Source organism: Pimephales promelas, chromosome 7 (assembly GCF_988280905.1).
Source record: "Pimephales promelas chromosome 7, fPimPro1.hap1.1, whole genome shotgun sequence".
NCBI lineage: Eukaryota > Metazoa > Chordata > Actinopteri > Cypriniformes > Leuciscidae > Pimephales > Pimephales promelas.
Window position 1 is genome coordinate 7,660,187 of NC_142775.1, and position 26,162 is coordinate 7,686,348.

The 26,162-nt window shown below is 41.3% G+C and overlaps 1 protein-coding gene, 1 long non-coding RNA gene and 1 pseudogene across 5 annotated transcripts in view; 1 reads left to right on the forward strand and 2 right to left on the reverse strand.

The window, feature by feature from the left end:
* mylka (myosin, light chain kinase a) overlaps positions 1 to 26,162 on the forward strand; it is a 167,913-nt gene that overhangs the window by 22,797 nt on the left and 118,954 nt on the right. For all 4 annotated transcript variants that reach the window (XM_089133013.1, XM_089133011.1, XM_089133012.1 and 1 more), the window contains exon 2: positions 22,547 to 22,703. In XM_089133013.1, coding sequence (XP_088989139.1) covers positions 22,548 to 22,703 — 156 coding nt within the window. In that variant the 5' untranslated portion in view covers position 22,547. The remainder of the gene's footprint in view (positions 1 to 22,546; positions 22,704 to 26,162) is intronic.
* Positions 11,132 to 12,259, reverse strand: LOC148978269 (uncharacterized; annotated as a pseudogene).
* Positions 13,269 to 16,406, reverse strand: LOC120459738 (uncharacterized). Its single transcript, XR_016169242.1, has 5 exons — positions 16,148 to 16,406; positions 14,962 to 15,122; positions 14,698 to 14,803; positions 13,887 to 13,974; positions 13,269 to 13,417 (listed from the first exon to the last, which is right to left on the reverse strand). It is a non-coding gene; the product is annotated as an uncharacterized LOC120459738 (long non-coding RNA).

Below are 26,162 nucleotides of genomic sequence, written 5' to 3' on the forward strand. Positions count from 1 at the left end.
GATTGATTCCCAACTGAAGTCTTGAGTACCCAGAAAGTTGTGTGATCAAATAGGATGGTTATAGCAGTCATTGACTTTAATTTTTTTTTCTGATTGAAATGTAAGCAACCAAATTGGTTGTTTTCTTCATAATCATAATCATATACTCTTTTTTTTGCCTTTGTGGGATAATTCTGATCTTCATATATATTTTTGTGCATTGTGTGTAAAGTAGTGAGCAGAAGGGTGTGATTATGGCTTTTATACATTTCAAGTTAAATGCATAAAGCTTTAAACAGAACACCAATGTGTATTCAATGGATAGCCCTAACCCTAACCAATTGAAGAGTGAATTCAGTAAAAATATCACTAGTAGGTATACAACATAAGAGATACTAAGTTATTTACTTAAATTATTTTTTTTAATTGAATTTTCTCAATCATACAGTTTTGTGAAACACTATCCTGTCCTGAAAGTCCTGGCCTCACAGACTTTACAAGCTACTTCACACATTAATGTGTGTTTATTAAATCAGGTCATTATTGACTGGGAGCCATTTCAAACAGCATCTGCTCAACACACACTCATTGAGAGTCACTGGAATATGTACTGTGTGGTGGTAGTGTGATAAAGCTTTGGCTCCTTTCATGTTATCAGTGCTTTAACAGACACCCAGAAACAAAAACATACGCCTGACTGCAGCTGTGCTGATAATACACCATTATTTCTAAAGAATGGCATGTTTACAGTCACATATAAATACACCTCACCATGTATGGTGTCATACTTTACCAGTGTGTTGATTGCATGATTGAAAAAAATTCACAATTTGGAGATGCACTATCCATGAGGGCATCAAGTCTTTTGTGAAGCATCAAGTCTAACTGATAAGTATGCGTGAGCTAGTTAGCAGTGGCTATACATTGATGTGTGACAAGATAGGGTCATCATGAACAGTCGCTAAATACAATCATAAATGTAAATGAAAGGCAACTAAACATATGAAGAGTTCAGATGCAAAAGCCTCTAAGTGCCATTTGAAATTTTCTTCTAGAATGATCATTTTTATGAAGCTTGTATATTTAAGTTCAGTGATTTCACTTAAATGGCAATGATAATTACCTATTAATTGTTATTTAAGTGAAATTACTGAACTTAAATATACAAGTTTGATAAAAATCATCATTAAAGAAGAAAATTTCAAATGGCATTTAGAGGCTTTTGCATCTGAACTCTTCATATAATAAACATATTTTAGAACACTAGAACAGTACTTAAGTGTACTTACGGTGTACTTACCTTGAAAGTACTGGCTAATATATGGTAAGCACATGGGTTAGTGGTAGGTTTAGGGGTAGGTCCAGGGTTAGTACCTAGTTATTACCCAGTAATTATAATTACTATTATAAGTACATAGTACGTACATGGGTAACAGGACTGTAAAAGGAAGCGTTACCCATACATTTGTGAATGGTTACAGAGAAAAACCAAGCATAATACACTTAATGGTGGAGGATCACACAGTACCAGACTTTAGTCACTCTGCACACTACAAACTCACCCAAAAACATACCTTGTAAAAAAGAAGTGTGCCTAATAAATGCATTGAATGTGGACTGGTATTGTGCTACAAATCTCAAAAGCACTTGCAGATTATATTAACAAAATAAAAGGCCAGTTGAGAGTACACTTTCATGACTATTCCCTGGACTTAAGCCTTGTCCCAGACTAAAATGCAACTTGCACTGACAGAAGTGCCTTGGAATGTGCAGCTTTGTATGATGCATTGACGTAATTTCCACTGAAACCGGAAGCTAAGGCGGGACATATTGAATGACTCCTCTCCCCTTTCAAATAGCCAATAGCGTTAAGTTTACCTAAGACTGCAATCCGTACTTGAGAGCACCATGGAAGCAAATCCAAGCGCTGATGATACGTTGGATTCAGGAGAATTGGGTACACTTAAAGGGCATATTGCAGGTTAGAGGACCCAACGAGTCAATGCATAGAAAAACAATGTAGGAACTAGATTTTCTTTAAAGTATACGTAAACACGCCACAGAAGCTTCTGCAGTCGTTTTTGTGAGAAAATTTTACTTCCGCGTCTGAAAATGGGCGTGGCGGGCGTGACGCAATGAGCGGGAGAGCGGTCGATTCACACAACAGGAAAACAATGGATCGCATGACATTTCGGACGCTGAGGAAATACTCGTATGACGGATCAAGCCATAAAGTTATGAGCCTGCTATGCTAAAGAGATCAGGGACAGGCCAGGATAATGTCAGACAGAATGGTCAGAGAAAAATTTACCTGTGATGTGAGGAGAACCAGTGGAGAACAGGACAGGTGCCTTTTAGGTGAGAGACGTGCTTATAGTATACACGTTCGCTAACGATATACACTGTGCTCACAATACTGTACAGATTCTATAACAGGCCAGCAGACATTAGTATGTTTAGGGTAGATTTATATACTATTAAATGTATAAAAACTTTACTTGAGTATATTTCTATACTAAAAGCATAGGCTATACTCGGGTAAATTTTTAATACATATTTTTCACCTTGGTTATAACATAAACAGAACATTAAAGGTTTGAGTATTTAAACAACCAATTTTGTTTTTCAATTACAAGTTTTATTTAGGGCATGACATGACTAGTTACCTATATAACACTATTTGATGCCATTGGTCGTATACCACGACCAATATTCTTGCTTCGGCATACCATGTTGAACTCCATCATATCGCCGGGATGCTAATCATTTGATCTGAAGTGAACGCTACACACGACCGCGTTTCCCGAGCCGATGCAGAGGAGAAATCCCGTCTCTTCACCTGCTCAACCCGCACCAGGAACGAAAGATAGGCTATATAGCACCGTCCCTTTTATTGTAATGGAAACTTGTGGACTCAATCTTGAAGTCCTGACAGGCTTGAGTTTTTGCAATCTCCACAAACACAATAATTTACCATGACGATGATAAATTAAAATGCAAAAACTAACGATAGCACACTGACTGACGAGCGCTCTCACTGAACACCAGCCTGCTCTCACTGAGCCGAGGCTGCGGCTCCCTGATATGACGTCAAATGACGCGATGTTGAAAAAAAGCCGTTTTTACTAGCAGTCCAAGAAACGCTCACTTTATCTTCTAAATTAGTGTCCTTATGTTGTTTTAAAACATTTTAAATCCTGCATTAACTTTTCATATGGTATTTTCATACAAGATTATCTATAAATTTCGATTTTTTTTTTACCTGCAATATGCTCTTTAAGGTTTTTTAAAGAGTATTTGACAGAATATGTGATGAAGCTGAATTCCGCGATGATGTCATAAAAATTAAAAAGTACACCTTGTAATAATGGCAAATACATTTTCTTTTTACTTTAATGGATTCTCTTCTGAATGATATTTAACATATATCAAAGGAGCATTTCACCCATTGCAACATTAATCTTTATTGAAAGTGGATCATATATGTAGTCAAAATGTAAAATAATTTTCTAATTTGGTGTCCTCTTGACCGAGAAAAGACAGAAAATAACCAAGGGGCGAATTTGTATTAAAAGACTACAGGTCCCACAATGCACCGCATTGCACAGCTCGACAAGCCACACCCACTAATCCAGAACAGCGCAAACAGAATTCACTCTTCCATCTACAAGGCTAACATTAGCTGTTACCAGAGTGAGTGATAATGAAAGACACCTGTGAGGCGCGCGCCGGTCTCGCGTCTCTCACGGAGGACCGAAAGCATAAAATGAGACGGCAGATCGAGAGAGAAACAGGCCTGATTTTATGTTGTTTTTTTCTCTGTTGTGTAACGTTACAGCAGTCGTCAATGTGGGGCTGCTGGCTTATACTTTCGTTTTGTATTTGTTAATTTTACTATTAAAATGTTTAAATGTTCACCGGTTCATGCCTCCTTCTTCCCACAACAACAAACCCCGTTCACGTTACATTGGCAAACTCATTAGTGAATTACTCCTCGTTTGTATTTATTTCTGTATGATGAATTACTGCATGATAGTTTTTCTGTCAGGCGAAACTATCACAACACAAACATCCGTATGGACGTTTGATTCAGAGATTTCCTCCAGGAGAAATTGCCATCATTGAAATTTTCTGCAACAGACGGACTCTGTGTCTGTAGGCCATAGCACGCAGCGAGAGCACGGGCACAGCAATTCGCCCAGCTCGACCCAATCCAGGCTCCTCGACCGTCAGGCAGCCGCCTCCGGTTCCTCCATCAGCCTCAGCTGCACTGTGGCTCGTAAAGACAGCCACGAACATTGGATTCGAGCAGCAGAACTTAAAAATCCTCTTCTTCCATATCATGTTTAGATTCTTCCGTCATTGTCATAACTTACTATCTCCACAGCGCTTGTTAGCTTAGCTTCCAAACAAGATGACGGATATTGATTCAGTTTCTGCAAGTGAAGTCCCACCCACTGATCTGTAATAGGCCTGTAGCGTGAGTGGATCCCACACCCTGGAATAATAGCTAATGTTTGTAGTCTAAACAGATTTTAATGTAATATGACTTCCTGCTTATGACGCAAAATGATGATTTTTAGGTCATGATAAGCAGGAAGTAAAACCCTTAAATCATTATTTCTCCCATCTCAGGGGAAAATAAGGGAATAAACCATGACCTTTCAAAAATATGACTGGGTTTCTAAAGATTTTTTCGGCTTAGTTTTGAGCTGATATGATTTGACCATTTTTATTAGGCAGACAAGACACTGGGCATCAATATCATCCTGTAGCTCAAGGATGGTGGCCCATAGAAGCTAAGCAAGACCACGCAATACTTTCTTTTAATATATATTTAAAACTTTCAGTTTGGTTGACTGGTGGTGTTTCTTGGTAACTTCCCTTCATTGGTCCTCCACAAGTCTCTGTCTTGTTAGTGCAGAAAGTGTTTGGGTAGTTTGTTGTAACTCAATTCTTGATTATTGAACTAGCTGTGCCCACTGAGACACCCAGACATGTGGAGGTTGTTTGTAACCATTCCCTAATTTATTTATTGCTAATGCCTTTTGGAGCTGATAGAAAAAAAAAATTTCCCTGCCTACGGATAGAGATTCTTGTATAGGCTCCAGCATTCCCGTGACCCTACAGGACAAGTGCTTTGAAAAAATGGTTTGGTGATGCTTCTAGCACAGGAATCACACATCACTCATCGCATCAAATGAGAAAATTGGTTGTGTAAAAGTCATTGTACATCAGTTTAATAGTGACTATCTAATAGACGCTTTCATCAGACGCGTTGCCATGGTGATGAGCTGGCCCAAAGTGTTTATTAGTGTTTACTAACAACTTGACCTTGGGAGAAAACGCTATTTTTAAAAATAAAAATGTTAAGGTTTCCTAACAAAGAGGGAGACAGTGGTATTAAAATAGCTATGTTTATCTGAGTGATATCCGGTACAGTGTTTCCCATACATTTATTAGTGGCAGCCCACCACATTATCAGCGCTGACCGCCACATATTGGGTTACACTTTATTTCGATAGTCCACTTTAGACATTCTACCAGCTATAAGTAACTTTTCAACTACATGTCAACTAACTGTCATTAGAGTATTAGTAGACTGTCAGCTTAATATCTGCTAACACTTTATTTTGTTGGTCCCCCAACAGACATTCAACTGACTATAAGTAACTTGGCGACTACTAGTCAACTTATTCTCCTAGCCCAAAGCCTAACACCTAACCATAACCTAACAGTCTACTGACAGTCTATTATAATATAGTAATACTCTAATGAGAGTTAGTTGACATGTAGTTGAAAAGTTACTTATAATTAGTAGAACGTCTAAAGTGACTACCCAGATAGCAAACTGACATTGAATCAACGTGGAAATATGACATTGAAACAACGTTGATCTGACATTGTTTTGCTCATCGAATTAACGTTGAACCAACGTCAGACGCGTCATTCTTTCAAAACGAACGCAAAATCAACTTGAAATCAACGCGTTGTTTCAACGTTATGAAAGCAAACCAATTTTCGATTTTCATTTAGCTTTGAAGAATGCCGCGTCTGACGTTGGTTCAACGTTAATTCGATGAGCAAAATCGACGTTGTTTCAATGTCATGAGAGATGTCATTTCCACGTTGATTCAATGTCAGTTTGCTGTCTGGGTATTGAAATAAAGTGTAACCACATATTGTTTTCTGTGTTTTTAACAATTTAAGATGAGAAAAGTTGTAGCTATTTGACTGCAGAGTTGCATGCAGCGCATATTCGCACACTCCCTCCCTCTCTCTCTCTCTCTCTTTCGCAAACACATTGACAGTGGACCAGTCTGTGTATTGAATGATTAGTATCATAAACAACGCTGCACAGATCCATCCAACATGCTGCCAATATGGAGACCCACCTTGAAAATAAGGTTATTAGCAAGCATGTAAGAAGCCTAGCTAATAAGGAGAGCTATGTTAACCTTATAAAACCCCGTCACCACGCTCGCCACAGTTTTTTAACCCTGTGGTAAATCAGTTACATAGCTAGATCTTGTCTCCATTTTTGTTCAACGGGTCTGGTACTGTCACTGTCACAGATACATCTGCTTCAGTGTCAGATTCCATCACTCCGCCCACCTGATCGGCATCCCCGGATTACTAATCACCATCTCCTGTCACCGCCACCTGTACACAGTAAATTTGTCAGAGTAAAATTTACTCAATTTTACTCTATTCCAGATAACATTTGGTCCCTCTCTAAAAAAAGAGTAAAAGTTACTCTTTTGATAGAGCAGCTTTTCCAGAGTTAATTATACTCAATTTAGTGATACAATTTTACTCTTTCCTACGATATTTAACTCTATTTAGTGTTTTTTAAAATCAACTCTCATGCTATTTTACTCAGTTTAGAGCTACAAGAAAATTACTCTGCTACTTTTTAACTCTGTTCAGGGGAACTTTAAATTTACTCTGCCACAATTTACTTTCCCTCCTGAGTTGTTTATTATCAATTATGAGTAAACTATAAAGAGTAAATTATTTTTCTGAATTGCACCATTCATGTTTTACCCTCAAAAAGTCGTGAACATATAAATGAAAAACGTCTCAGGTTACGTCTGTAACCATAGTTCCCTGAGAAGGGAACGAGACGATGCGTCACTGTTACGCTTTTGGGAACGCCTCCAGCGTGACTGCGTCTGAAGCATCTATGTCAACTAGTCCAATAGGAAACATGACCGTCATGGGCGGATGACGTCATGACCAGGAAATGATAAAAGAGCACCCGGTGCAAACCGGCATTAGCTTCAGAAATTGCCGAAGCAAGCCGATACAGGGATGCAGGAAGTATGGCAGGGTGACGCATCGTCTCGTTCCCTTCTCAGGGAACTATGGTTACAGACGTAACCTGAGACGTTCCCTATCGAGGGAACTCGCGATGCGTCACTGTTACGCTTTTGGGAACGAGAATACCCAAATCGCCAGACTTTCAAATGCCTGAGTGTCAGCCTGTTGTCACACCACCCTAAGCATTATTAAGCACATGTGAACCTGGGGCAGCCTCCAGGTCCAGGCTATAAAACCTGACAAATGTGAGAGGAGAGGACCAACCCGCCGCATCACAAACATCTTGTAGAGAGACTCCAGATAAGAGAGCTTTAGAAGCCGCCACACTCCTAGTAGAATGGGCCCTGACCGCCAAAGGGCAAGGCAGGCCAGAAGACTCATAAGCCAGAGAAATAGCCTCAACTATCCACTTGCTAACTGTCTGCTTTGAAGCAGGAAGACCCCTCTTGGGAGATCCAAAGCAGACAAATAACTGATCAGATCTCCTAAAAGCAGAAGTCCGATGCACATAATTGTCCAGTGCTCTCACTGGGCATAAAAGGTTCAATCTTTCCTGGTCCGGAGAAGAAAACGGTGGAGGACAAAAAGCCTGTAGCACAATAGGCCTCGGAATCATGGTGGGCACCTTAGGCACATAGCCTTGTTTAGGGTATAAGAATGCCTTGACCATCCCTGGTGCAAATTCAAGGCATGTAGGGGAAACCGAAAGGGCCTGAAGGTCACCGACTCTCTTAAGGGATGAAATAGCTAACAGAAACACTGTTTTAAAAGTGAGAAATTTCTCTGAAACCGAATCCAGGGGCTCAAAGATAACCCCAGATAAGCCTTCAAGAACAGTAGCCAGATCCCAAGCCGGCACCCTAGTACGAGTTGCAGGCCTCAGCCTCAGTGTGCCACGGAGGAAACGTGTAATCAAGGGGTCTCGACCGAGGGAAGTACCCCCCACTAGGGCATGGAAAGCCGCAATGGCTGCCACGTAAACCTTGAGCGTGGAAGGACATAGACCTGACGAGAAACGCTCTTGTAGAAACTCGAGAACTGTGTTGACTGAACAATTAATCGGGTCCCACTGGCGTTGGCGACACCAGGAAGTAAACACTTTCCATTTAAGTGCGTAAAGTTTCCTCGTAGCCGGAGCTCTGGAGCTTAAAATGGTCTCAGCCACTTCCGCTGACAAACCACTACTCATGAGTTGGGCCCCCTCAGAGGCCACACCCATAGTTTCCAAATCTCTGGCTGGCGGTGAAATATCGTGCCCCCTGCCTGAGACAGAAGGTCTCTCCTGATGGGCAACTCCAGGGGAGGCCTGTCGAGAAGATGAATGAGGTCCGCAAACCAAATACGACTTGGCCAGCGTGGTGCTACTAGCAATAGACTTATCCCATCCTGGCGGATTCTCTCCAGAACTCCTGGGAGCAGAGCTACAGGGGGAAAGGCATACAGACGCAGCCTCGGCCATGCCTGAACCATAGCATCCAGCCCCAGGGGGGCTGGTTGAGTGAGGGAGAACCAAAGAGGACAGTGAGTCGTGTGCTGAGACGCAAACAGATCCACTTCCGCCTGGCCATACACCCTCCAGATCTGCTCCACCACCTCGGGGTGGAGCCTCCATTCCCCTGGCCTCAGCCTCTGCCTCGACAGTGTGTCTGCTCCTACATTCTGGGCCCCTGGAATGTATACTGCCCTCAGTGAGAGCAATTTCCCTAGGGACCACAGGAGGATCTGGTGCGCCAGTTTGCACAGTGGACGCGAACGCAGACCCCCCTGTCGATTTAAATAAGAGACCACTGATGTGTTGTCTGTCCGGACAAGCATATGATGGCCCCTCAGATCTGGGAGGAAATATCTCAAAGCCTTGAAGACAGCCATCATCTCCAGGCAATTTATGTGCCAGGAGAGATGATGACTCCTCCAAAGACCCTGAGCTGAACGGCCTTCCATTACCGCTCCCCAGCCGGTGAGGGAAGCATCTGTCGAGATAGCCACTCGATGGCAAAGAGCTCCCAACACCGGACCCTGGGACAGGAACCAGTGTTTCCTCCATATAATCAAGGCTTGGAGACACCGCCGCGTGATCTTGATCATACGAAGTGGGTTCCCCCTCGGGGAGAACCCTCTGGTCCTGAGCCACCACTGCAGAGGTCTCATATACAACAGGCCAAAAGGAATCACGTTGGACGCTGCTGCCAAGAGACCTAACAGTCTCTCGAACTGTTTCACAGTGCGTGACTGGCCTAGCTTTAGCTCCTTTGTGGCGGAAAGGATAGCAGCTACACGAGCGGGCGACAGCGTGGCTCGCATCGTGACTGAATCCCATACCACACCAAGAAAAGTGGTTCTCTGTACTGGAGAAAGCACACTCTTCTTGGCGTTGAGCCTCAACCCCAATTTCTGCATATGTGCGAGAACGACACCTCGGTGCCGAACCGCTAACTGTTCTGACTCTGCTAGAATCAGCCAGTCGTCTATGTAGTTCAGAATGCGTATGCCCTGCAGCCTGAGCGGGGCCAGAGCTGCATCTACGCACTTCGTGAACGTGCGGGGTGATAAAGCCAGACCGAATGGAAGTACCCGATATTGGTATTCTTTGCCCCCGAAAGAAAACCTCAGGAACCTCCTGTGCTGAGGGAGGATGGAGATATGGAAGTATGCATCTTTCAAATCTATCGTGACGAACCAGTCCTCGGATCTGATTTGAGTCACAATCTGCTTGAGTGTCAGCATCTTGAACTTGAGTTTCTGAACTGAACGATTCAATAGACGAAGATCTAAAATGGGACGCAACCCTCCATCCTTTTTTGGAACAACGAAATAGCGGCTATAAAAACCCGATTCCCTGTCGGGTGGATACACCTGCTCTATAGCTTCTTTCGCTAATAAAGCCTTCACTTCTTGCTCCATCACCAGAGCCTGCTCGGGGTGTACCAACGTGGGCAGCACCCCGTTGAAACGTGGAGGACGAGAACCGAACTGGATTCTGTATCCTCTCTCTATCATCTGCAGGACCCAACGAGAAATATTTGGCAGATTCCTCCATTCTGTCAGAAATTCTACTAGGGGAACCAGCCCCTCGAGGCTGGCCTCTGATGTATTTAAAACACCCAGCCCGGGGGCCTGGAACATAACGGCAGACACCAACCGGACTGACTGTTTTTGAACCCCCCTCAGAAGGTTCCCGTCCGACGCAACGTCGAGTCGACGTTGCGCCAGACGTTCTCTGGCGACCACTGCGCCCCGAAGCACCAAGGGTGGCGGGGTGGGCAGAATTGTCCCCGGAGGACCCCGAAATGAACCGGGCACCGTATACTGAGGTGTACACCGGTTCACTTCGGTTGGGGCAGTCCTCACTGGTCTGACACCCGTGGCGTCAGGACCTTTTCTTTTGCGCCGAAGCCTTCTTAGCCTGAAGAACGGTCCTCAGATCCGGCTTCGGCTTCGAAGGCTTTGGCTGAGAGTGTTTCGTCTGCCTCCAGTGTTTTTGTGGAGGTGCACGAGACGCAACACTCTCTTTTTGTTGCGCACGATATGATGAGCTTGACGGCTGGGGCTGCTCAAGCCCAGCAGCCCCAGGGGGTCGGACACGGCGAGGGAGAAATTTTTTAAATGCCTCTGACTGTTTTTTAGCTTCCTGAAATCTCTCGACGACCTCATCAACAGCGTCGCCGAAGAGACCATCAGGATTAACCGGGGCATCTAAAAGAAAGGAACGATCTCGGTCCTTTAAATCAGTCAGATTCAACCACAGATGTCTCTCAGTGGCCACCAGGGCTGCCATAGACCGCCCAATTGCTCTAGCGGTCTCCTTAGTAGCCCTGAGAGACAAATCTGTGGCCCGACGAAGTTCTCTAATTTCATCGGGTCCAACTCCCTCACTTTTATCCAAATCCCCCAGCAGCTCAGCCTGGTATGCCTGTAATATAGCCATAGAATGGAGGCATGCACCAGCCTGACCTGCTGCCGTATAGGCTTTGCCCACTAACGTAGATGTTGTTTTTAATGGTTTAGTGGGTAAAGCTGAGGCCTTCAGAGACGATACCGAACCGGGTGACAGATAGCTCGCGAGCGTCTGTTCAGCCCGGGGCATCGCCTCATAGCCGTACTCTTTCAGCCCCCTTATACCCGAATAAATATGAACTTGAGGGCTGAAAACACGTGCAGAGTACGGCTTATTCCATGTTCTTGATATCTCATTATGTAAATCGGGAAAGAATGGAAGGCCTCGTGGTGGAAGTGAACACTAGATGAAAGAAAACGCTCGTCGAGTTTGCTTTTAGGACACGCGTCCTCTCTTACAGCTGGCCAATCAATATGTAATTTTTCAACCGCTCTAGTAATCACTTCCACCAACTCATCATATGCGGGAGAAACAGATGGCGAGTCTTTTTCTCCCGTGTGTGTGCTTAAACTGTCGATGCTCAGTACATCTACCTCCTCGGAGCTAGAGCACTGAAGCATCGGGCTCTCTCCCCGGGCAGAAGGAACCGCAGCGCGGGCTTCTGACACCGGAGCGAGAGCACTGGATCGTTCAGAAAAGGAAGGCGATAAGGCCAAAGGACCCGTCTCCAACCCCTCTGAAAGATCCTTTTGCGATCCCCAGGAATGCATTCTCCGCGCTGCCTCGGCAGACGCGGGTCCTGCACCCTGAGGATTGCGAGCCTGGCCGCTCTCATCAAACAGCGCCAGGCGGGAGCGAAGCATGCGGAGCGAGAGATTCTCGCAGTGTTGGCAGTCAGCCTCCTCGAAGGCTGACACCGCATGCTCCACTCCCAAACAAATGACACAAAGCTCGTGAGTATCCCCACCCGTTAAATAGCGCGGGCAGGGAGAAGCACAAAGCCTGAACATTTGTTTCGCCATAATTCCGTTTCCAATAATAATCACAGACAACAGTAAATAAGACAGACAGAGACACAGATCGCTTGCTGAGGCAACAGAAGCTAATGCCGGTTTGCACCGGGTGCTCTTTTATCATTTCCTGGTCATGACGTCATCCGCCCATGACGGTCATGTTTCCTATTGGACTAGTTGACATAGATGCTTCAGACGCAGTCACGCTGGAGGCGTTCCCAAAAGCGTAACAGTGACGCATCGCCCTCGATAGGGAACTTGCTTTGTCTGAAAAAAAAAAAATCAACAACTTTATACTCATATATCTCAATTTTATTTTTCAAGCACCTGTTTAAACAATGTTGCACTTACACTCAATTCACTTGTGATCAAAAAAATAAAATAAAAATTAACAATAATAATAAAATAATCGAAAATTGTGATAAAATTGTGTCTTCCCCCAAAGTGTCTTTATTACATAGTTTCAACAGATTGTTACTGTACTAAGCAGAAAAGAATAGCACAAGAACAACAATTTGGATGGTAGGTGATCTATAAGAACCTGTCTGAGAAATAAGCAAGTTCAAGGTCACACAGTAACACAACATATGAAGAGTTCAGATGCAAAAGCCTCTAAATGCCATTTGAAATTTTCTCCTAGAATGATCATTTTTATCAATCTTGTATATTTAAGTTCAGTAATTTCACTTAAATAACAATCAATAGGTAATCTTCATTGCCATTTAAGTGAAATTACTGAACTTAAATATACAGGCTTGATAAAAATGATCATTCTAGAAGAAAATTTCAAATGGCACTTAGAGGCTTTTGCATCTGAACACTTCATATGAACTAGTGTCATTTTATCTACTTCATCAGTTGCTTCACCTTGATGAATTTCACAAGAATCACGCTTTTCTCGCTGAGATCTTTCCCGGCTGACGCTGTCCCAACCTGAAGACAAGGAAAACAAAATAAACACATTTGTTTTAGTTTTTTAGGTAGAAGGGGATGAACATACTCAGTTGAACTAGTTTTACGTAGACTTAACTTCACTTGGATGATGTGTCAGTATACTTTAACCACTCAAGTACTTTAGTTTATACTGCACACAGAATAAGTATTATAGGGATAGTTCACTTTGAAATTAATTTTTAATATGTTTTAGCTTACCTCAAGGGCATCCAAGATGTAGGTGTCTTTGTTTCCACAGTATTTTCAATTTTGACATTTTTCAGTCAAACCGTTCTTGTCTGTCAGTCATATAATGGAGGTCTATGGTCACCACCTCAAAGAGCATGCACAGAGAAGTCCAAATTAAACATGATTGAATGACTCGTAAATGTAAGTACACATTGATGGCCTAAGACACGAAACGAGCGGTTTGTTTGAGAAAACGAACAGTGTTTATATCGTTTTTACAGATATTGAAATGAGGTCAAAGAGTTAAACTTTATATACTACATCTCAACCATTCAACCATAGTTTTGTTGTTCAGAGACCAATATGAAAGCCATTTCAAACTGTAAATCTGTAAACTCCTCTACTAGGTCTTTGAGAGAAGATCAGGGTAGAAATGTTAGAGAAACATGTGATTTTCATTCTGACAGTTTACCCATTGCAAGTCTGTGTTGCATATGAATCAAGCATGTCTAATGGGTAAAGTATAGAGTAAACTCTATAGATCTGAATAAAGCTATGCTGTCATAAATGCATAACTTCCAATTAAATAATTTAAGTTATAGCACAATAGTTACCTTCAGCATTTTGGATAACGTCTTGGAGCTCACTAGTCTGTTTGAGGCCTCGCGGCTTTGAAGGGATCCCTGTCAGTAGTTGGCCCACCTGAAAGTATTTAAGACAATATGAAAACAAAATATTTTGTTCCTTTTCTTTCAAAAGCACAACACATTTATACCAGAACTAGATGACAGGAAAAAACATAGAAAACATACAGTATCCCAGAGTGGGATAATCCCAGAGTGAGAGTATCCCAGACTATTAAATTTGCCCAACATGTAGGGATGGGCAACGATTAATCGCATCCAAAATAAAATTATATAATATATGTGTGTGTAGTGTGTATAATTAATTTGTATATATAAATATACACACATGCATGTATATATTTAAGAAATATTTGCATTTATATACTTTATATATATTTACACATAATTAATATTATATATAAATATTTGATATATTAATAACACATTCTTCTTAAATATACACATACATGTGTGGGTATTTATATTTATAAATTAATTATACACACTACACACACATATATTATGTAAACACAATCTTTTATTTTGGATGCGATTAATCGCGAATTCGCGATTAATTGGTGCCCATCCCTGAGAACAGCAATTATATTTTGAAAAGATACTATGTTACTCTCGACCTTATTTACATTATGACTTAATGACTGACCAATCTGGAACAAAATAATACTTCAAAGACAGATGCGTAAAATAACCAAGTTGTATGGTCAATAAAAAAGTTACAAAAGTTTATTAATCATTCCGTTCAAGCTAATAAAAGCAGACTAAACATCAAATCTCACACCTGTTTGTGGTTGCCGTTTCATCCGTCCCTCTGATGCTTCTTTCTGCAGGGTTTTTATTCTCCATGCCAGATATCCACTTCCATCTTCTGGATTGTAATAATGCTCCTATGACCAGAACAATACACAGACCTAGTAGTTATACATTACACAATTAAAGAAATAAATACCATATGAATAATAATGTAGATAATCTTTACTCTGCAGTATACAGAGTATATCATCCTCCTGTAAATCAAAAATATTGAGAGGCAACAGCTACGTACATAACCAAGCTTGCTCCTGGGTGACCCATTCTGCCAAGTATGGGAATAGGGAGATGATTCCCTTTGCATATTCTTGAAATGTAAAAGGTGTTGGAGAAAAAATATCTTTCTTGGTGTCTTTGAACTTCACTCTCAGTCTCACAACGTTGTTGGTTTGCATTCTGGAGGGACCAAAAAGACAGTTAAGGCGTTAACACTCACAGTCAGATGAAGCCCTGATTATATCAAAAGCTTACAATGACTTTAGTCATTCATTACAAGGAAGTTATCATGCTTTTAACTTTAGAATACTGTTCCAAATAATAGGTAGTTCCCTATGAACTATTTGGTAATACTTGAGTCATAATCAGTGGGTTACCAACATTACAATATTTTATACATTATGCATTATTCACGTTAATTATGAACCTGCAAGCAGTAGTAGTTATTTATTAGTAATCCTATGGGAGGTATGAAAAAGTTACTGATTAGCTAATAGTGAACTACCACATTCTGAGCGCTATTACTCACTATTTATTAATCAGAATTCGTTAGTTAATATTTTCTACTAGAGCGTTAATAATGCATTAATCATTTGTTCATGTGTAAGTTGTTCATCATGAACAAATATTTAACGCATTGTTAAGTTAACACTCAAAATGACCACATCAAAATGGCCTCCATCATTAAGGCTAACGTTAACTTAACTCTTTACAGAGTCAAGTACATGTGGCGCACAACTCGAGCCGCTCGTCACAATATTAACGTTATAACGTATAACTTACTGGACAGTGGACACACATAAGTATGCAGCTAGCTAGTTTCACTAGTGTTAACGTTTACTTAAGCTATAAATTATGTCATCTAACGTTGTTTGCGTTTGGGGTGATTACAAAAATAAGTTAATTTATCCCATTAGTTCAATCTTGAGCCCAGTTTAAAATGTGATCCTTATGTGTTCGCCTTCCCAGTTAACTAACATAGGCTTAGCATTTTGGCTGTACAACTGCATTTAACAAACAAGTGATTAACGTTAACGTTAGTGATTTTCTTGTCGAGCACTAACTTAACGGTCACGTTAAACTTCACATCAAGTTAACATGAGAAAGCTATCTCTGTAATGTTCAAAAACCGCGAAATTGATCTGAGCTCAAAACAGAGGCGATTTTTATGAAAATGGGTACTAAAACTTTGGAATTCTACTTACTTTTAAATCCAGCAGTAGCACAACGATCTCTTCCAAATCCAAATGCAGACCGCGATCGCGATGGACGTGTAGAACAGTAATGGCTGACAAACGAAACTTAGGGAGCAGAAGATTTTGGGGAGGAGTCACAGTTACTCTATAATTTTGCTCCCACTCTATGGACACATTTTACTCTGTTCACTCAAAATAGATAAAAAACAACTCTTTTTGAGGAAAAAAATAATTACTCTGGAAAAACTACTCTGCTATTTTTCCTGTGTACCCAATCCCCGTCTCATTCATTAGCACCATAAAGGACTCACCCATGCACTTCCTCAGTTGTCTGGTCTCGTCGACACTACCGACCTCAGACTCCCACCATTGGCAAAACCTACTTACCCGTTACCTACCTGATTCCAGTCCGTCTTCAGATCCTTCGTCTTCCTGCTATCCAGTCCTGTTCCCGTTCTTCAGTGTTCCATCTGCCATCAGCCAACCGATCCCATTCATCCTGCACCAGATAAGAGACTCTAATTACAGACTGTTTCCAGATACCTTCAATACTCTTCAACCCATTTACTCACCTGCCATTCTCCATTGTTCACATTTGCAATAAACCTGTTCAACTCACCAATCTGTGTCCTCTGATCCCTGACAGTCACATTTCAGTTTGGCCAAGTAACATTTATTTTCTTTAAATGGCAAGAAATACCAGCTAATACTAAGGTTATTTACTTGTTATGAATTGTCTGCAGAAGTCTGCCAGAAGTTAAGTTTGGGCCAGAGTAATGTACATGCACAGTACCGTTTGTTTATGTTGTTACTGATGAAAGCGTCTATACAGGAGGGCCCACAACTGAAGGGTCACTTTCCTGCAGATTTTACCTAAAATCCTAATTAAATTAACCTGTTTCAGCTAATAAGGTCTTCAGAATTAACTAGAAACTTCCAGGAAAATGTGTTTGTGGCAGTTTAGACCTAAACTCTGAAGTACATTTGCCCTCCAGGAGAAGGATTGCATCCCTGACCTAATACAACTTAATACCCTTTCTCCGTACTTGTTCATTTGTAAATTACACAAATGAACATTCATTTGTTGATTTTGTCCATTAGATTGAAAGATCTCAAAAAAATCCATACATTTACTTGTCTATAGTCCCTCGCCTCAAAGAAATCAGGACAGTAGTGGTTGAAAGTGGACAAAAGAGACTGATAAATTGGAATGTGTCTCCCTCGTCTGCTTGTGATCTGATCAACCAAAACTCATCTTAAAACAGGACCAAGAGTTCACACTTTATCTTGACACAACATTTGAGTGTTCGCTTTGCAACTACTGTACAGAAAGTCTTGAAAACATGGCTTAAAATGAACAGAACTTCCTGTTTGAATTGATCATAAATGGGGTCTGAGAAATTAGACAGAATAATAATATCAGTCTTTAACTCATGTTCCTTTTGATAAAAGGAAAAATAAAAACAACTCACTCATTTAAATTTGTAGTACTTACTGTGGTCCTGCTACCTTGAAATGTGTCAGCGTGCTTTACACAGATCAAGTACGTGAGTACAAATACCCCAATACACGTCCTTCATCCGGCCTGTTTTGAAGGATGCATTGGACATATCCTTTGCGGCCTTAAAGCCACACTGTGGAACTCTTCAACCTTAATAATATATTACCAAAACCCATTGAGATGGTAGATCGAGTTACAATAGGTTGAACGATGCATCTGCCGTCTCCTGAAGGTGTCTGTATCGCTTTTACTTGCACTTTGTAACTTCGGGTTTCGGGTAGGAACCCGAGCACAAAAAGAACTACAAAATTTGACCGCTTTACGGCATACGTCACTTCCCCCACCACCCACAACTTCCTCAGAATCTAACGTTAGTGCTCAACTCGCGTTTGATTGCCGTCCGTATGTTTTCGTCATGCCGAACAACAGCTACAATGAAGAAGGCAACGGTTTTATCAGAGGAAACTAAAAAAGAAAAGGGGAGAGTGACAAATTAAAAGCCAGGATGAAGATTAACACATTGGTCTAGCTTTCGCTTCGCTCACTGGCGTGAGCTAAAGGAGGAGGGGTGCTCGACCGATGCGAACGCTTGCCTGCACACAAATGCCGTTTCTAAGGTAACCCAGATAAATTCATATACGCAGTGTAGTATTTTCTGGTATTCCGGCCACAGCCGATGGTGTTATGAGTGTAATAAAATGCCCACAGCCCAGTGTTCATTTCTACAGCCCGCCTTAGTGCAGGGCTCGCACTAATAAAATCGGCTCGTGTCAAATATAACGTTACATTAAATGTAGTGAACGTGCCCACGACTAGTACCCACAAACACTAACGTTACACACCACATGTCCCACGGTTTCTGTAAAAATAAACCAACACACATAACGTTACAGTCCGCTCTGGCCGACGGTGTTTTCAGTGCAGTGAATGTGCCACTGTCCCACGCCCACATTCACTCACAGACATGATAATCCCCACAGGGATCACCCCGCTCGCTCTCTCTCAGCTGACTGCTATAAGGAAATCGGCCCGCCTCATACACTGCAAGCACCATAGACAGTAAAAGCACAAGCACACACAATCTAAAGACACGGGAGGCTGACCGGTTGACTGTTCGTTGACTTTATTTTGCGACAATGCTGCGGAGCTTGTGGCCTCTAGGGACGCTAGACGTGAAAATTACAGGTCGAGGACCATCTAGTGGCCAAAAGTTCCGCAGTGTGGCTTTAATTCCTTTGCACACATTCCAAATCACGAAAATAAACTGATGGAAAAAAGTATCTATTGAGCTTGTCTGAGTTTATTATGAAAATGTAAGACAAAAACATATGTTTTTTGTACATGAAAACATCTGTTATCGTTTGTTTTGCTGTAAATTAATCAGTAACACTAAACTGACAATAATGTAAGACTTGGAGACCGCAGAAGGTTGTCAATCACTGTATTGCATTGATAAAAAGAATGGAAGGACTACGAAGGGCGCAGTTTCTGTAGAATACAGCCTTCTGTTTGAGAAACACCCAATAAATGACCATAGCAACGGAAGTGAACAGAAGACAAACAGAAAAAAAATATGATAAACAGACTTAAAATCCTTAAAAAATGAAACAGAAAACATATAGGTGACATGAACCGTGTTTATTATTTATTCTAAACAGCACCGAGAAAGATTTATGTAGACACATATGCAAAATATCCATTGATCTGCAAATAAGAAAACATTTTATTAAACACTATCAACAACTTAAATAGTATAACTCAGTATACTAAAATATCCAATTAATTTACTAATGATTCAAGTGTCCAAACAAGTACAGGCTCCCATATAATATTCTAAAAATTTGTGTAAATATGTGGTGACGAATAGTGTAAAAATACAATGTGCAGATGTCTTGTGGGGCACGAGTAAACATTTAAGATGAATGCTGTGCAAGCATACTAGTTTTATATTATTTGAAACTGCTAGTGCAGCAGGGGAGATGCACAGACAATAATTTGCGATATTTTACCTAAAATGGCCTATCTAGTACATATTAATTCATATGGATTCTGCTATGTCCACATTCAAGCTTTTCAATAGGCTTAAACAGCTCACACTGATTTGTGAGATTTAAAATTACCAAAAATTTAAATGATGTTTTATTAAAAAAGTTCATTGGAAATTAACCACCCCTTCTCCACACTTCTAGTCCTAACTACTTACATAAGGGGGAGTACTCTGGGTTCGAGCTAGGAGCCCTCCCCCTGGACAGCACACCAAAACGCATTCAACTTTACCCCCTCTAATTGTATGTAAGCGTGAATTTAACATTAGTAACTTTTCGTGTCATCAGTTGCGCGCACCCTGAAGGTATCCTGGTTCTTGGCTCATTTTGGCCCTGTCCCAAATGGCACACTTCATGTGCACTTGCAGTCCTGTGAGCTTACAATGTCCACCACGTGCACATGTACGTTAAGTGCACAAGATTGTAGGACAGGGTTCCTCAAATCCAGCCCTGGAAGGCCACTGTCCTACAGAGTTTAGTTCAAACCATGATCAAACTCAAACCCTGCAATTTTCAAGTAACTCTGAAAGTCCTTGACAAGCTTGTTCAGGTGCATTTAATTAGGGTTGGAACAAAACTCTGCAGGTCATTGGCCCTCCAGGATGGGATTTGAGGAACCCTGCCATGGCGTGTCCCAACCGTCAAATTGTGGGGTGGCAGTGGCTCAGTGGATCATGTAGGTTGTCTAAATCAAAAGGTTGGTGGTTCAATCCCCGGTCCCACCTGATCACGTGTTGAGGTGTCGAGGTTATATGGCAGCCTGTACTTGTTTGGACCAAGTACTTGTTTAAACAAGACACCTAACCCCAGCTGCTCCTGACAAGCTGGATGGTACCTTGCATGGCTGACACTGCCGTGAATGTGAGACAATATGTAAAGCGCTTTGGTGGCCATTGGGTCTGTGAAAGTGCTATAAAAATGTAGTCCATTAACCATTTTAGTTTTCAGAGGGGTGCTCGCAAACACCACCTTTGCGGCCAACATGCGCCCTCGATGCGCACTATTGCCAAGCCTGCATGCCTGTGGTTTCAGCAGTAAATTTCAAAGTGGTATCACGTCATAAATGTGTTGACTCATAGGAAGATCGCGAGGGCTTAGGGCTTTGGGACAGGGCCTTTGAGACATGAAGAATCACTCTGACTAGATCATTGAATCAGTGAGTTGTTGACTTGAGAAAAGCGGCCTAATAAGCGGATCAGTCTGATTTGCGAATTAATCACTCAGTGTGATTTGCGAAATAATTAAACGAGAAGAATCGTCTCTTTACGAATCAGATGTCGCTCTTGTGCTATACGTCCAACTGCAGAGCCATATGCGACTACATCGCTTGGAAGTTAGGGCAAAGCTGACAATTGCCTAACCTGCCCCCACCACTAAACCTAACTTCACTCTAAGCTCCACCCTAGCGACCGGTCTGAGACTGCTGACGTGGTGCTGCTGTCCTGAAAGTGATGTATGGCGCTGGGGCTCTGCAGCTGGATACTATTCACTCAAAGGGGGTGGAGATTTCAAGGAGAAACTGGTTAATGTAAACTATTAATATAACTACCACAAATGACATGCTGAGAATATACTGAAGGTGCCGACTGTTACATATCAAGAGTTCAGTATACAGTAACACTGGTCTGTATGTGAGAGTGATACAAGAGAAGCCATTACTCAAAACAACCATGTTAAAGCCTGTCTAGAGTCTGCAAACAAGCATAATGGTAAAAGTTTGAAGAGAGAAAAAGAGGAGGGCCCGTCAAACATCCAGCTGTGTTACCGGTTGCATGCCTTGCATGCATGCTGCACTCTGTTACATTTGAACCATTTATCTGGATGAAATAATAACTAAAGCATAGTGACAGATTCAGAGTGCATTCCCAAGACAAGAGCTTTTGGTGTGAACCTGAGCCTGTTTGTATTTGTGTGTGCGCGACTACATGTATGCCTGTGTAAAATGTGCAAGTACGTGTGTCATAGTATTGCCAGTCCACAGAATTTAGGATACCATGTGGTTACAATTTATCTCAAAGGTAAAATGTGATGCGTTTTCAGAAAATATGTTTTGCTTTTATCTTTTGCTCTATGCTCATGAATCAGAGTTGTTTTTTTTTTGTTTTTTTTTTCCTTTTTAGGGTATATGCATATTTATGAACATCGTTACAGTTGCCTTGATCAGCGCAAACTAGTCTAGTCATTCTCCTCTGACCTCTGGCTTAAACAAGGCATTTCCGCCCTCAGAACTGCCGCTCACTGGATATTTTCTCATTTTCAGACCATTCACTGTTAATCCTAGAGATGGTTGTGTGTGAAAATCCCATAGATTAGCAGTTTCTGAAATACTCAGACCAGTCTATCTGGCACCAACAATCATGCCACAGAGAAGTTACTTATTATCACCAATTTTTTCTTATTTTGATGCCCATCTTGAACATCAGATCATCTTGACCATGTCTACATGCCTAAATGCAATGAGAGACTGCCATGTGATTGGCTGATTAGATATGTGCCTTAACAAGCAGTTGAACAGGTATACCTAAAAAATGGCCAGTGAATGTGTGAGTGTATATATATATATATATATATATATATATATACATACATATATATATATTTAAAAATTGTAAAATAATAGTAATAATACAAACTACAAAGTAATTCATATATTTTAAATTAATACATGGCATTTTCAATTAAAAATATTGCATTTTTGTGCCAGCTCAAAAAACTTAAAGGGCCAGATTAATTATTATTATTAATAACTTTTTCTCCTTTTTAGCTCAAAGCTATTGTATCAGCCACAATTTCAAAAAGCTAAATGAACTTGACATGGAACTCAAAACTTTTTCTTGTTTTCCTCTTTTTCTTGTTTTGCAGAATGATGGGTGACATTCAGTTTGTTACAGGGTCTCATGTCTCCAAGACGACTATGACTCTAGGACGAGCTTCCCCAAACAAAGAGCCCCCTGTTTTTACCCTCCCGCCACATAATACCCGCATCTGCCAAGGGGGTACCGCACGCCTTGAAGGGAAGGTGAGAGAGAATCTTCAGAACCATCCTGATCCAGACCCTCAACTGATCCTCAGTGTAATGAAGCAGACACTGTGTCTGCCAATGAATTTCATTTAAAACTCCCAACAATAATCTAGCTCTATTCCAAAACCGAATGTGCTGCCTTGCTGTCTGCTGCACGCATAGGCAGCTGGCAGTTGTGAATGGATGGCCCTGTTTTTCTAAGAATTTACAGAAATATGTGTCCCTTCTTTTGATTTGTCAAGCCTTCATCATTTGTCCTAAGCAGATAGGAAAGACAGATAAAATGTTATATAAGATTATATGATGAGTTTTTCTTTTGAAGATTCTAATCAGGCAAACATCTGTGTTTAATTACGTTCTCGGAGTGTGTTAAGGACAGTGCATTTGGACACTTGCAGTCTCAGCAGCAGGCAGATACTCCAATAATGCGTCTGTTAAAGCTGTGTGTGCTGTCTGAGGCCAGAGACAATTGACATTTTAAGAGGGTCTGAAAGAGTAAACTTCAGAAGTAAAGCACTTTTTGTGCTTCAGACATGAAAATTGAGTTCAGTAAATGTGCACGAGAAAAGGTGCAGAAAAATGGCAACGATTTTTAAATTGTTTGAATAAATATTGAATAATTTGCATCTAAGTCCCAAAATAGTCATGTCATTTTCATTTATATAGTGCTTTTAACTATGTAGATTGTTCCAAAGCGGCTTTACAGTGATAATTGGAAATTAAAATAACAGATTGTTTTGGCTTTATGGCAGCTCTAGAATGAGGTTCTACCGATTTAGACACCAATTTAACAGAAAACTCTTAAGTTCTCTCTACGCAAACTTTAAAAACATGAACCTGTGAGAATGCTGATAGCGTGCACATGCGTATTAAGAGTTTATTCTATAGGTATCCGCGTTTATGTGCGCAGGCATGTAGTCCCTCACTAAAAAAATAAACCCTCAACCAATTACTTGTCTCGGCCTTAAAGCCCCATTATGTTATTTTTGAAATTTGGGAAACAATATTGGGAAACAGTATTGTCTTCTACTACTGTCGTAAAATGTGTCATGGTTACACTAGGGAATACACATGCACTTGTTGACAAGCGATACCCCGAAATCTGCAAAAGGAGGGAGTTCTCATATCTTGGGCAGACTCCAGTGTTGCGTGTGAAATGTCTTCATCCCAGGTACATTGGCATATATTTCAGCATGTCTTATGAATATAGTGTCATGGGCTTTATTTTTTTCAAACGTCAAAATATCGCATAGCCAGTGTTGTTTTTGACAGCCCTTTTAGTTTTAGTCTTAGTCTTTTGGACGAAAATGCTTTTAAGTTTTAGTCACATTTTAGTCACTTATAACTGTAATAGTTTTTGTCAAGTTTTAGTCGACGAAAACACAAAAATGTTTTAGTCAAGTTTTAGTCAATTTTAGTAAAAAAAAAAAAAGTCTTTAACAAATTAATTTAGGTTAAAAAGTATTGGAATTTGGCTTAGTATTGAAAAAAGTATTGAATATTGTACTTCACTGTCACATTAGGCAGAAACCTTTTATCCCCATATTTCAAGTTATAGTTTTTCCATGAATATGTGCTATTTTCACCAGTAATCACAGTAATAAAGGAATTGTTTAAAGTTTAAACAGCAAAAAACTTTGAGCTACATTACACACAGATAAAGTGGTAACAGTGGAATCACTGTTTTACTTCAAAAAAGCCAGGAATAAAAACGTTCTTACTTTGGTAATAGTGGCTTTATTTGAGAAATTGCTAAAGTGCAATGAACAACGTGCCCAAAATATAAGCTATTGAGGAACACATACTTCTAATCTACAACTTCAACCGCTTCAAATTGTCTGCCAGTGCAACAACAAGATGAATACTTTAACGTGTGCAAACTGCAAAGTTGCAAATATTCTGAAACAAAATAATAAAATAAATAAATAATACTTAGGTGCATTGAACATAGGTTGTTAGGAATGCATACTTGAAAATAAAGTATGAAACAAACATGACACTTGAAGTGTGTTGAACATAAAAATGATTAAGACCATCCCTGAATACTGTTAACACTTTGGTCTTTAAATGGTTAGTTTGGTATTTTACACTTAAAGGAGCTGTATGTTAGATTGTGGCCAAAACTGGTACTGCAATCAGTTTCAAATTACTGTAGAGCGGTGTATCCCCTCCCCCTCCCCCCTGACTCGAGGTTACCAGATATGCTGCAGGATCCAATATTTTTTTATTAGAGATGATGGCAGTGTTTCGGGCTCTCAAATACTTCCTGCCAGACCTGAGGGGCCATCATGTGCTTGTCCGCACAGACAACACTTTGGTGGTGTCCTACATCAACCATCAGGGGGGTCTGAGGTCGAGAGCTCTTATGCTCTCTATGGACCCAGGGGAAATTGTTGTCACTGAGGGCAATATATATTCCAGGGTATCTGAATGTGGGGGCTGATATTCTGTCGAGACAGGGGCTGAGGCCCGGGGAGCAGAAACTCCACCCGAGGTGGTGGAGCTCCTATGGGAGAACTTTGGTCAGGCTCAGGTCGATCTATTCGCAACTCAGGAGACAACTCATTGTCCGTTATGGTTCTCTCTCACGCAGCCAGCTCCTCTCGGACTGGATGCGATGGTGCAGGTGTGGCCGAGGCTACACCTGTATGCATTTCCCCCGATATCAATGCTCCCGGGAGTTCTGGAAAGAGTTCACTAGGAAGGGGCTCATCTGTTGTTAGTAGCCCCGCACTGGCCGACCAGAATATGGTTTGCGGACCTAGTGTCCCTCTTAGACGGCTCTCCTATGGAGATTCCGGTTAGGAGGGGGCACAATATTTCACCCTCGCCCCAAGCTGTGGAAACTATGGGCTTGGCCTCTGAGAGGGCCCAGCTTGTGAATGCTGGTCTCTCGACTGAGGTTGTGGAGACCATTGTTCAATCCAGAGCTCCCTCCACGGAGAACGTGCTTTAAATCCTGTTGACTGCCTGGTTGGTACAGTTCTCGATTTCCTTCAAGACCATTTCTCTGCTGGACTAACTCCCTCCACCTTGAAGGTGTGTGTTGCGGCTATATCTGCCTTTAGATCCCCTGCGGGGGCTTCTTCTCTTGGGAGAGATCCTCTAATAACTCGTTTACTCCGTGGAACACTGAGGCTGAGGCCTGCTTTGCACTCCAGAGCACCGGCTTGGGACCTGGCCATTGTACTCGAGGGTCTGGCTTTGGCTCTCTTCGAGCCTATCGAGGAGGTTTCAGAAAAATTCATCACTTTAAAAGCTTTGTTTCTTCTTGCTATTTCTTCTATTAAGAGAATTGGAGATCTGCAAGCTCTTTCGGTTGCTCCTTCATGTTTGGAATTCGCACCTGGTATGGTTAAAGCATTTCTATACCCTAGGCCGGGTTATATTCCTAAGGTCCCTACTAATGTGATGGGTCCTATTGTGCTGCAGGCCTTCTGTCCTCCACCGTTCAAT